The following is a 13,445-nucleotide window of genomic DNA, read 5'->3' on the forward strand; positions in this document are numbered from 1 at the left end:
TTTCTAATCCATCCTTCAAACCCAGGTCACCTTTCTCTGTGAATGCACTAAGACAGCTCCTGACGAAAACGATGTCGTCGTCTTCCAAACCTGAGCGTATTTCTGCTCTTCCTTATGGTTATTTGAGTGTCTCTCCCAGTAATTTATAAGGTGTTTAATGGCAGAAATCATATAATCATCTTAAAATTTTTTAACTTATTTTTTGAAATAATTGGAAACATCAGAAGAATTAGAAGAATAGGGCAAAGAATTTCAGTCAGCCCCTTACTGCTAACATTTCCCCACTTCTGCTTATTTCTCCCCTCTCCTTTTGATGCCCATCTCTCCAACATGAACCAGCATATTATTTGTTGATTGCCACAGGATCGAGGAAATTAACTCCAACACATTATGACCTAGTATACTGTTGATGTTCATCGATGTCCTCCATTGTAATTTTTTTCCTTGTCTAGGGTCACGCGTTGACTTTCGGGGTTGCATCTCTGTATAATTTCTTTTAATCTGGAATGGTTCCTCGTCTTTCCTTTGTGTCTCATGACGCTGACGTCTGAAGCGTACAGGCCAGTTATCTTGCAGAGTGTCCCCTATTATGGGTGCGTCTGCTTCCTCCCGTTTAGAGTCCGCTCATGCCTCGGGGCAGTGGCATTGCGCAGGGGGGGAGCTTCCTTCTTGGTGCCTCCCAGCAGACAGCACGCGACACCAGCCTGTCTCACTCTGGTGGACGCTGACTTTGGCTCTGCTGGTGGCCGCCAGGTTTCTGCACAACGAAGCTGAGCACCTCGCTGTGTGGTTTCCAGATCGCCTGTCCAAGGGAGACTTTATGAGCTCACCACCAGGGATGGCTGCCACCTGGATCTGTTGTCACTCTGACGGTCACGAAATGGCAGTTCTTTTCCTGACTCAGTTGTGCCCTGCTCCTTCGGTCGTCGATGTCCTGCTTGCAAGTGCCTTCATCTTGTTGGCGTTCGTGTTCCTGTGTGTAGAGAGCGGACTGCAGGCCAGGCGCAGTGCCGCCAGCCGCTTCCCGCCACGCCTGAAACGGCTTTACTTTTTAAAAGAGGGTCTTTGTTTGTTTACCTGTTTAGTTTGGCATTTATTTGGCTTGTCTTAGCCTCAGTCTTTCTTTGACCACCATATTTAAAAAGAAACCTTCCCTTCTCAGTCTTTTCTCCCTTATTTTCCTTCATAACACTTGTTTAACCAGTGAACTTGCTCAGTTGTGTCCGACTCTTTGCGACCCCATGGACTGTAGCCCGCCAGGCTCTTCCATCCATGGAATTTTCCAGGCAAGAGTACTGGAATGGGTTGCCATTTCCTTCTCCAGGGGATCTTCCTGACCCAGGGATCGAACCCAGGTCTCCCGCATTACAGGCAGATGCTTTGCCGTCCGAGCCACCAGGGAGGCCCATGACTCTTGTTACTGCCCAGAGTTGTAGGATTGTTTGCCGTGTTTTCTGTCTATCTGTAAGTCTCCTCCGCCGGGATATACAGTTCACGGAGTTAGGGACCTTGCCTGCCGTGTCTTCTGCTGTATTCGTAGCCCTTAAGACAATTCATGGGATGTAGGAGAGGCTCAGATATTTATTAAAAGAAATGAACAGACGTGTGCTTCTTTCTCGGGCGTGTGACTTGTGTGTGGGTGGTGGGGGGAGCATGGTGGAGGTGAGTGCAGAGTCTGTAGCTGCACACTGGGGCCTGTCCTTCAGAGAAGTTACTGAAGTTTCTTCCCTCCTCACCGCTGCCATCTCTCCCGTCTTGAAGTGTACACATTTCCGTGGCAATGTTGTGCAGCCATCATCCGTCTCCGAACCCTTTTCATCTCATAAAATGGAAGCTTTATAAAATGCCCCCTCCCCCCAGCCCCAGGCAACCACCATCCTATCGGTTGGCCAAAAGGTTTGTTGAGGGATTTTCCCCAAAAAATGTTAACGTAAACCCAAGTGAACTTTTTAGCCAACCCAGTGCTTTCTGTCTTTATGATTTTTGACTGCTCTTAAGTAAGTAAGTAAAGTTGCTCAGTCGTGTCCAGCTCTTTGCAACCCCAAGGACTGTAGCCTACCAGGCTCCTCCCTCCATGGGATTCTCCAGGCAAGAGTACTGGAGTGGGTCACCATTCTCCAGGGGATCTTCCCAACCCAGGGATCGAACCTGGGTCTGCCGCATTCCAGGCAGGCGCTTTAACCTCTGAGCCACCAGGGAAGCCCCTCTTAAGGACCTCTTATCAGTGGAATTGTATGCTATTTGCTTGTTTTTTTGTGACTTATTTCACTGTGCAGCACGTCTTCAGGGTTCATCCGTATTGCAGCAGGTGTCAGAATTTCCTTCCTTTTTAAAGCCGAGTAGTAGTCTGTCATACGGATATGCCGCATTTTGCTTAGCCATCCATCCAACAGTGGACACTCGGGTTTTTCGCACGTGTAAGCTGCTATGAGCAGTACTATTGTATGAACACAGGTGGGCAAATATCTCATCAAGACGCTGCTTTCAGCTTTGAGAGGTGTTGTCCGGAAGTGGAACTGCTGGACCTGTGGTTATTCTGCTTTTATGTGAGCTGCACTCTGGTGCACTCCCACCGGTAGTGAATAGGGTTCCATTTCTCCACATCCTCACCAGCGCTTGTTCTGTCCTGTCGGTTTGTTAGTTTCTCACAGTAGTCATCCTAATCGGCGTCTTGCAGTTTCACTTACACTTTCCCTGATGAGTGATGACGTCGAGCATCTCTTCACGTGTTTATTGGCCATTTACGTGTATCTTTTTTGGAGACTCTCGAGTCTTCTTCCCATTTTTGAATCTCTCTTGGTGGTGGTTGAGTTTTAGGTATTCTCTGCAGGTTTTGGATACTAACCCCCTACCAGATATGTGATTTGTGGCTATTTCCCCCTCCTTCTGTGGGGTTTGCCTTTTCACTCTGTTCATAGTGTCTTTCATTGCACTAAATTTAAAAAACCTCATGAGCCCAGTTTGTTTGTTTTTTCTTTTGTTACGTGTGTCTTTGGTGTCACATCCAAGAAATCTTTGCCCAACATTTCTAAGTTTTAGCTTTTACGTATAGGTCTTTGATCCATTTTGAATTGACTTTTATGTATGTTGTGTGCTAAGAGTCAAAGTTCCTTCTTTTGCATGTGGATACCTAGTTTTCCCGGCATCATTTGTTGACAAGACTGCCCTTTCCTCATTGAATGGCCTTGACACCCTTGTGAAAAACATTTTGAGGATGACGGTAAGGGTGTGTTACTCGGCTGGCTGTTCTAGTCATTGGTCTGTATGTCTGTCTTTACACCAGTACCTCACTGTCTCGATTTCTGTCGCTTTGTCACAGTTTCTTGTCTCTTTTTTGGCCGCTCCATGTGCCATGTGGGATCTTAGTTCGCTGACCAGGGATAAAGCTCCAGCCATCTGCATTGGAAGTACAGAAGACGACTGGACTACCAGGAGAGCCCCAGTTTCAGTTTCTTTTAAATCCCTTAATTGTATCTTCTGCCTCAGAGTCCATCATTCTACAAATGTAGCTGGATTTTTGCATTTTCTGTTTTTGCCTACAGGTTAAGAAAGAAGAATCCTAGTACTAATTGCTTGTTGAGATGGATCGTTTCTGTATTCAGCAGAACTTGTTTGTTCTTTTAGCCCACTTGTAAAGTACTTTGCGGTATATCCCTGTTAGCTTAGCATTTCATGGCTTGGAAAGGCCAGTATTTGCAGTGTTTTCCTTTACCATAATCCGTAATGATAGCCACTGACCCATCCTATGTTCCTCAGGCTTCTTGCTGCATATACTGTATTTCAACAACCATTCACTTAACAGACATTAAATTAACTTGATACATGAGGAGGAGGAGTTAGTAATAGTGGTGGGTGCACAAGTTCATGTCCAAAAACTCCCTCAGATACCATAGTAAAAAGGGTGGGGTTTTCTTCAGTGAAATCTTTTCATGCAATAGAGAAAATGGTCTGAGTAGAAATACTGCATCTAGTGCACATGTATAGGCTTTTACTCACCACGTGACTGCCCATGACATGCTGGGCATTGATCGCAGCAGGATGGTGGAGATGACTGGGGATGGGCCCTGGGAGACAGCTGCCAGGCTAGGGGTCCCTGCTGTGCTCTGACTGCAGAGTCTGGGGCAGAACAGCCTTGAAAGGAGACAAACGAGTGGTCACAGAGGCAGGAGGGCCTGATGCTGGGAGCCAGGGGGGTGCAGTGAGGGGAGGGAGGAGATTGCCCTGGGAAGGGTGAGCAGGAAGCCAGTTCGAAAGAACCTGTCATTGTGCTCCACTGGGGGATTGATATTTTAGTCCCAGAGACAAGAAGACCCGCTGCTGTATTTAGTCAGCAGTGCCAAATGGCAGCGTTGTGGTGGGTGAGCTGGGTTGGGCAACTGAAAGCAGGAAGGCCAATGAGAAACATGCTGGCTGATGACCTAGTAGGAAAAATGGATGTACTTAAGGTGACATTATGCTCATTTAATTTGTGCTACTCACTTAGAGGCAATTTACAGTTCCTTTGAGCTGTTAGAAGTGAATTTATTACTGAGGCCTCTCTTCAAATTCTAACTGCATCGTTCATTCAAACGCAGTCAAAAATCTGGCATACGTTGGCTTAATTGGGAAGGAATGTCGTATATCTAGAAGTCTGGAATCAGGACCGCCCCCGCCTGGTTCAGCAGAGCTTCCCTGGGTATCCTCAGGGTGTCTGCTTGGCCGCCTCTCCCCAGCTCTGCCTCCGCATAAGCTTGGTTCTGCAGCTACTCCCTGGGGCTGGAGGGCATAAGAAGGTGAGCATCACGTTTGGCCAACGTCCTGTCCACCTGCTATGGTTTTTCCAGTGGTCATTATAGATGTGCAAATTGGACCATAAAGAAAGCTGAGCACCGAATAATTGATGCTTTTGAGCTGTGGTGGTGGAGAAGACTCTTGAGAATCCCATGGACAGCAAGGCGATCCAACCAGTCCATCCTAAAGGAAATCAGTCCTGAATATTCATTGGAAGGCTGAAGCTGAAACTCCAATACTTTGGCCACCTGATGCGAAGAGCTGACTCATTTGAAAAGACCCTGATGGTGGGAAAGATTGAAGGAAGGAGGAGAAGGGGACGACAGAGGATGAGATGGTTGAATGGCATCACTGACTCAATGGACATAAGTTTGAGTAAACTCCGGGGGTTGGTGATGGACAGGGAGGCCTGGCGTGCTGCAGTCCAGGGGGTCGCAAAGAGTCTGACAGGACTAAGCGACTGAGCTGAACCACACGCTTCAGAGGGTGTGGTTCCTGCCTTCCCAGCAGAAACCTTCGGGGCAAGGGAGGTGCTTTATTTGAACTGCTCACTTCTGATTGGTCACATGCCTTTCTCTCAGCCAATCCTATGGCAGGATGCATGAAACGTGCTGATTGCTATTCAGCCAATCAGGGCCCAGAGCTGGGAGAAGCCTTAGTCCCATTCAGGCGCTGGTGGTTCGGGTGTTCCAGGACTGCTAAGGGGAAGGAGTGGGCGGACAGCAGACGTCACTGATCCCAGCTGTGTTTCAGAATGTTGTGTTCTTTTTCTTCCTCCAGCTCTCAATTGCCTTTGTGGTAGATGACAGCCAGACAAAGTCAATCAAAACTCTAGCCTTAAGTTCCCTCGCTATAGTGTCCGGAGAAGTACCCAATAATAGGTTCTCAGCCATAGCTTCTTTGGGGACTTGATAATTGCGTTTTATCTTCGAGGTTATGACTTTGAAAAATCATAACTTGATTTAGTGAATTCATTGTTGATCAGTCGCTCAGTCGTGTGCGGTTCTTTGGCGACCTCATGGACTGCAGCATGCCAGGCCTTACTGAGTTTACCTAGAGCATATTCTGCACACGCTTAATGTTATATGTTCATGTCTAAGTGGACTTTTAATGAGTTTGCAGCATAGAAAATATAATAATAGAAGTATAGAGATTTTTTTATACTGTTCTTTTAAAACCTGATTGCTAGTTTAATTCTAAAGGTTAATAAGTCATAATACATTCACACAGTACATGAAGCCCAAAAATAGAAAAAGGGAGCTCTCGAATATAGTAGATGGAAAGAGCAGAATACATAACAGGTATCGCATATGCTAGTGTGTGTATAGCTTTACCTATAGACTTGGTGCTGTTTCTTCATGAATTCAGCCTAAAGTCACAAGGCAAAATAGCACTTAAATGAAAATTTGTAATAAGGTAGACTCACTCTAACAGCTAACGGTGCTTGAGTCACAGTTAATGTCAGGTTGCGTCATTATGTTAGAAGTTAAAACAAGAAGCAAAACTTCCATTCCCAAACAAATCTGCACTGGGTATGTTGTGCAGTTCCAGCAGCATCTTTCACGCCTTAACACGGTGCAGAGGAAAATGTCTTATCTTGGAATCTGTGTAACGGTTCAATGCAAAGCTCCCACTTCACTTTCACTTGGGAGTGATTGATCTGCAATGTGATAACATGTTGAAAAGGCACATATCAAGAGAGGAAGCGAGCAGAATTTTATAAATGCCTTCTAAGCAACAAATAGTTACCATTAAACCCATGCCTGTTGGTTAATACCCGTAATTCGGCAGTATCTGTGTGAAAAGACATTTTCAAAGATGAGATACATAAAATCTTACAAATCAGCATTAACAGGACAGTTAGGTAAGGGGAAAAAAGTCATCAGGTTGGAAAGGAGAAACAAAAACTCTTTCTAATGACATGATATAGTGTTATAATAGAAAATCCTAAGGCAGGAGATTAGGAAAATTCCATTTACAGTAGAATCAAAAAGAATTAAATTACTAGGAATAAGTTTAACAAAAGAAGTCAAGACTTGCACAGTAAAAGTTACAAACATCATTGACAGAAATCAAAGAAAACCTGATAAATAGAAAAGCATTCCATGTTCATAGTCAGAAAACTTAGTAAAGTCTCATTGCTCCCTAAACTGATCTGCAGGTTCAAGGCAACCCCTGTCAGAATCCCAGCTGCCTTTGTTGGAGAAATTGGCAAGCCGATCCTGAAATTCATGCAAAATGCAAGGGACCCAGAATAGCCAAAAGAATTTTAAAAAGAACAAAGTTGGAGGACTCACACTTCCAATTTTAAAACCTACTGCACAGCCCCTATAAGCAAGACGGTTTGTTCCTGGCCTACATGTGACTGGCTGTACATAACGGAACTGAGAGTTCAAAAATAAACCTTTGTAATTTCCAAGTAGACCCTTCAGTGGGGAAAGAAATGCCTTCAGTAAAAGGTGCTGGGACAACAGGGCGACCATGTGTAAAGAATGAAGTTGGACTCCAGTCTCATACCACATATAAATATTAACTCAAAATGGGCTACAGGCTTAAATGTAAGAAATGAAACTGTAAAACTTAGGAGAAAACATAAATCTTAATGACTTGGGTTAGGCAGTGATTCTCTAGAGAAGGTACCAAAGCACAAACAGCCAAAGAGGACATCAGTAAATTGCCTTGATCACAGTGAAAAGCTTTTATATGTAAAAGGACAGCATCAAGAAAGTGAATGGACAAGCCTGGTGTCTCTTCAGAAGGTTGAACCCTAGAGTTAACCATGTGATCCAGCAGTTCCACTCCTAGGTATATCCCCAGCAAGACTGGAAATACATGTCCATAGGAAAACTTGTATTTGAGTGTTCATAGCTGTATTATTCACAGTAGCCAAAAGGCGAGAAGAATTCAATGTCCCTCAGTGGATGAATGGATAAATGAAATACGGTACATCCATGCACTGAAACATTAGTCATAAAAGACGATGAAGTACTGGTAATACGCCACAACATGCATGAGCCTTTCAAGTATTACACTGAGCAAGAGAAACCAGGCGGGAAAAGAAGTCGATTGTGTAATTTCATTTATACGAAGTACTCAGCACAGGAAAATCCATAGAGACAGCAGGTTAGTAGTTACCAGTGAGCTGGGGGAGAAAGGAAATGGGACGTGACTGCTGGGGGGCGCAGGGCTTGAATTGGGGTGATGGAAAATGTTTTAAAATACTGATGATTTCACATTACCCTGTGAATTATACCAAAACCCCCTGAATTGTATATTTAAAATTGTATATTTTAAAAGTAAATTGTCTGTGGTATGTGACAGACAAAGCAAGTACCAGACACTTGTTCTAGGTGAAGCTATAGGAACTCTTTTTGTTTCTCTAGTCTTGACTTACAAATTTTCCATTAAAAAAAAAGCAACAACAACTTTTGACTGTTCAGGGAGTCTGCCCTAGTTACAAGAAAACTTCCTGCTCACCAAGAGTCAGGCTCCTTGGTGGTCTCTCTGTACATTTCTTTCAGACATTTGAATGCACATTAACAGATGTGCGTGTGTCCTTGAACCAAAAGTGAAATCATACTGTTGTATGAACTACTTCTCGTCTATACGTTGGGAATAGCTTCTCGTGTCAATAGGTGTGTTCATAATCTCCCTAACGGCTGTGTCTTACTGCCTGGTCAGTTATAACTTTTTCACGAAGTCCTCCTCTCCTGACATTTAACTTGTTTGTCCATGTTTGCTGTTGAGAACTATATGATGAACATCACTATAGCAAAATCTGTGCACATTTTGGTGATTTTTTTTTTTTAGGCTAAATTTCCAGAAGTAGAGTTATTGATCAGAAGTACATATATGTGTTTAAGATATTGGATGTGTATTGTCAAACTGCCCTCCAGGAGGACTGTGTGTCCATGTGAATTTTGAAAGTTCCTCTGCCTGTCTATGAAAACTTTTATTTGGACCTTTAATGTGTTATTAATCCTGCTGAGCTTAAATATGGCTTCAGTAGAGAAACGTGTTCATAATGCTCGGTAAAGGGAAAGCCAGTCTCAGCAACTGAAACAGAAAGGAGCCCTGTTCTGAGTAATTACACAGAGCTTTCCTATCTTTATTTTACACACTGTGAGCAGCAGAGCCAGATTACGACGGCTCTCTGCCTTCAGAAGCTTTGGCTCTACCTGGTCATGGGTCCGCTCCCATCCTGTGAAAGGACAAGCTCTATCTCCAGAAGATATCACTGATAAGAAATGTCAGTGTCAGGCTTCAGCTGTCATGTAGCCAAACATTAGATAAGCGGGAACAGACTGAGAGCTCTCACTTGGCCATCAGGCACATTTTCCCTTGGCAAATGGAATCAACACCTCTCAGGCAGAAAATGGTTTTTGGGATCATGAGATCATCAGACGTGCCCAAGAAATTATGTTAAAAGTATGTTAATTACGATGAGTATGGAGAGAAGGGTCCTCCCACTCTTTACCTGGTGTTAGAAAAGTAATTTTTATATATTTGATCAAAGTAAAGACTAGATAGACAGTTGATGGTTTATGAATTTGATCCGTAAAGATCTTTTGAATTAATTATTATTGTGCTTTTCTTTGTTTATTCCAGCTCATTCATTAATTCATATCCATTTCCTGAGGGCTTACTCTAGGCCAGATATTCTTTGGAGTAGTTTTCTTAATTTGCCTTAGTCTTTCTTTCTAATCTTTTTTTTTTTTCCCCCCCTAACTCTTGTTGTATGTCCATTGGTTTTAATAGTAACTTACCAAATGAAAGGCAAAGTAAAGTAGCCGAGCAATTAAAAATATTCAAGTCCCAGTTTAGGGAAGTGAAGTAAACCTATTGAAATATTATGTAGCCAAAGAATTTGTAGTAACATGCAGGTAATGTTTACAATATAAGTTAAGTGCAAAATTATACAGATAGTGTGAATTCAATCATGTTTTTTTCTTTCTTTTACGTGTGTGAAAATTGTTCTAATTTTCGCTGGTGGTAGAATCATGGAAGATTTGCTTTCTTCCTATTTTTCAAATTTTCCTTAGTTTTTATAACAGGCATATATAATCAAGGGGAAAATAAGCTAAGAATACTAACATAGAATATTTTATATCTGTTGCTTTCTGGACTGCAAGATATAGAAATAGGAATAAACCATCCAACTGTTAAATGTTAAATCTATTAGTAAAGGACTTCCCTGGCTGCCCAGGGGTTAGGACTTTGCCCTTCCACTGCAGGGGGCCATGGGTTTGGAGATCCCGCATGTCACCTGGCATGGCCAGAAAAAAAAAGCTAGTAATATGAACACTTACTATTGACAGGTGGGAAGTACGGAAAAGAGGACATTTGTGTGTATAATTTTTTATATGAATGGCTGAGTTATTAGCATTTCCTACAAACATAAATGGGTGAGATTTATTGAGATCATAAATCCTAAATAATAATCTAATAGTAATCTCAGTGCTGCTGCTAAGTCGCTTCAGTCGTGTCTGACTCTATGCGACCCCATAGACGGAAGTCCACCAGGCTCCCCCGTCCCTGGGATTCTCCAGGCAAGAACACTGGAGTGGGTTGCCATTTCCTTCTCCAATGCATGAAAGTGAAAGGGAAGTCGATCAGTCGTGTCTGACTCTTAGCGACCCCATGGACTGCAGCCTACCAGGCTCCTCCATCCATGGGATTTTCCAGGCAAGAGTACTGGAGTGGGGTGCCATTGCATTCTCTGAGTAATCTCAGTAATAGGTATTAAAATGATCGATTATCCTGAATAGTCTGGTTGATTATTGATTACTGTTCTGATTGACAGCGTTCTATGGCTGGATAATATAATTTATTAACATAATCATAAAATAATATTATTATAATTTATTAATGTGTACCAACTTGTGAATGAAGATATTTGTAGAGGAAATGTGTGTGTAAGTATGTGGGAAATAATAAGTGTTTGAAACTTTATGTTGATCACTGAAACTGGTCTTAATTTTATTTCAGGAGAATGACATCTTCCTGGGCTGGGAAAAAGGAGCTTATAAGAAATGGGGAAAGAGTAAGAAAAAGTGCTCAGATCTAACTCTTGAAGAAATGAAAAAGCAGGCTGCTGTCCAGTGTCTTCGATCTGCTTCTGATGAAGTGAGTTTACGTTTGGTTTCTAATACTCGGGAGAAAAAGGGGGGAGGTGTTTCTTTAAAGTTTATAAATAATACATCTTGACCAAAAAAAAAACAAAACAAAAACTTAGAAAAATAAAGTACTCATTATCTTACCACTGTTACATGAATATTATCATGTTTTCCTTTGTAGCATCTTTCTGTATGTATTGAGTTTTCTATGATGTGTTTTTTTTTTTAAGTACTATTGTGATTAGAGAATACCTCATTTTATATCTTTTCCCCACTCAACATATATTTCATTTTGTTATTGCATTACCTTTTAGTGGCTAAGTTACATTATCCAGTAATATTCCAGTAGCCATCTGGTATGCTCTTGGTTACTGGATGTTTAGATTGCTCTTAACTGTTTGTTACACTGTCTGGAATATTTTCATGTGTGCTGTTTCCATGTCTCTATTATTTCCTTTGGATACGTTGCTAAAAGTGTGATAACGACTCTAACATTTAAGATCACTATATTTGCTTGATTCATAACTTTTTGGTTGTTTTACTGTAGGATGGTGTTATTGCTCTTTTAACATTTCATGTGAAATATTTCTCCTGTCCTTCAGCAACCTGAAATAGAATCATTTTAGAGTACAATCGCCTATTTAAATTTGTGCTACGAATTCTTACTTTATTCCTCATTATAAGATGTAATCTCTAAGATCATAACTACTTAGAAAATTGTTTTGCTTTTACCATGCCATTTGACCTAGGCGCTCTAGGTGCCTTTATAATACAGAGTTAAAGTGAGAAGATTCCTGCAGCGTGTCTATTATAGAGAGGCTTCTGGGCTTCAGAAGCTTCCTCCCTAAACTATCTCGTGGTCTGATGTTGGGGTAGCCAGCTTCGCTGCACTTGATAATCCGCATATTCTGTCTGACTGCCGCCTACCATACGTGTCTTTCCAAGCTTGTCCGGCACTCCCCAGCTGTGTGTTCTCGTGCCACTGGGAGCGGTCTGTGGGAGCCTTGTCTGTGCGTTCCCGTCTTGCCTTCTCAGCTGGGTCGGGACTCTTGCATCCCCCTGCTTTGCATCTTCTGGCGCCAGCAGACGGGAAGGTACTGACTGTCTCTCGAGCTCAGTGAACCCCAGTCTCTGAAGGAAGAGTTCTGCGTTCACCCTGTCCTCCTCTTTCCTCTCCCTCCCCGCTTCGACTTGGTTAACTTCAGGTTTCTTGAAGCTGTGGCCCCCTAGACTGTGGCCTAGGAGGTTGGAAATTGCCGCTCAGGTGGCTGTCTTAGGAACCTTTTTGTTACAGAGCGAAGAAACGTAATGAACCTCGTTTAAGACAAAGTGGACATACTTGTGAAGGAGACAAGGGTCTCTCACTGAAAATGCCGCCGCCTGAGCTGGGAGCCCAGTGACTGACAGGCAAAGTTACTGTGTCTAATGGCCTACAGAATCTCATCTGCTCCGCTCCCTGTTTCCGGGTCATTCCTCCTCTACCTGAAGTCTGGTACCCAAGCCCGTTCAGTTAGAGGGAGAATCCGATTGGCTGGACTTGGGCCAGTTGTCCACCTTTGGTTTGAAAATCTGCATCAGGGGGACAGAGCCACCTGGAGCAGGGGCTGAGTGATAGGAAGTCCTCAGAGAAAAGGGGTGGTTGGACGGTTACCCAAAAAGTGTTTCCTGTGTGACCCTGAAGGGGGTAGTAGATTGGGAAAGGAATTCAGAGTTTTAAAAGGAATTCAAAATGCAAATGGCTTTTAAAAGTGAGAGGTTAGTTCAGGTAAGTTCTCTGGGCAAAATCCAGACGCTACTGCTGAGTCATGGCTGGGAGGAAAATCTGAGTAGGGAGTTTCAATCTGGGAAAGGATCTTATTTCTGCTTTGGACCAAAGTTGCTGAGAAATGACTCTAGCCTTTAACTCATGGCGAAGTGGAGCAAAAGATAGGAGCTGAGGTCAGTGGGAGAAGGGGGAGTAGACACAGCTGATGTGCAGGACAGAACCCTGTCCTCCTGCAGCGAGGAGCCGGTGGGGGGTTGGGGGTGCCCACGGGAGCTCAAGATTAGGCAGAGAAGACAGTGCTTTAGCACTGTTGCTTTAGCCTGGCTGTCGAAGGTGGGGTTTTTGTTTTCAAAACCAATGAAGCATATATGTCTTCTTTCCTTCTTGTATTAAAAACTGTTGCATTGCTTTTTCCTAACAAGGTTGTTTTTTTTTTTTTTTCAAATGAAAGTTGGCTGAGGAAGTGGACGTGTCAGGCATTCACCAGGAGCTTGGTGTAGGCCGTTTGCAAGTCCCCTGGTTTTTCTTTCTAGAATCTGCCTCATTGAAAAGAAGAGAGCAGAGAAGGCCCTGTGTGGGGAGTTTCCGCACAGACGTGTTCTATTTCGGCCACAGTGTCTGTTGTAGCGGGTGTGTTATTCTTCCCCAAGTACCGAGGATGGTGATATTTGCGGTTCTGCGCTTTGCTCGCTCCCACGCGGGTCTAATACCAGCTTCACGCCCTTCTCCGTGCAGCTCTGTGTGGTCACTGCAAGCTGATGAGAGCCAGAGCCACTGAAAAGTTTACAGTCTGA

General features: G+C 43.3%; 1 protein-coding gene across 6 annotated transcripts in view; it reads left to right on the top strand.

Annotated features, from left to right (window-relative positions):
• The window catches only part of KIAA0232 (KIAA0232 ortholog), an 82,831-nt gene that overhangs the window by 37,299 nt on the left and 32,087 nt on the right, over positions 1-13,445 (top strand). For all 6 annotated transcript variants that reach the window (XM_069594780.1, XM_069594783.1, XM_069594782.1 and 3 more), the window contains exon 3: positions 10,759-10,896. In XM_069594780.1, coding sequence (XP_069450881.1) covers positions 10,759-10,896 — 138 coding nt within the window. The remainder of the gene's footprint in view (positions 1-10,758; positions 10,897-13,445) is intronic.

This window comes from Ovis canadensis, chromosome 6 (genome assembly GCF_042477335.2).
Source record: "Ovis canadensis isolate MfBH-ARS-UI-01 breed Bighorn chromosome 6, ARS-UI_OviCan_v2, whole genome shotgun sequence".
Lineage (NCBI taxonomy): Eukaryota > Metazoa > Chordata > Mammalia > Artiodactyla > Bovidae > Ovis > Ovis canadensis.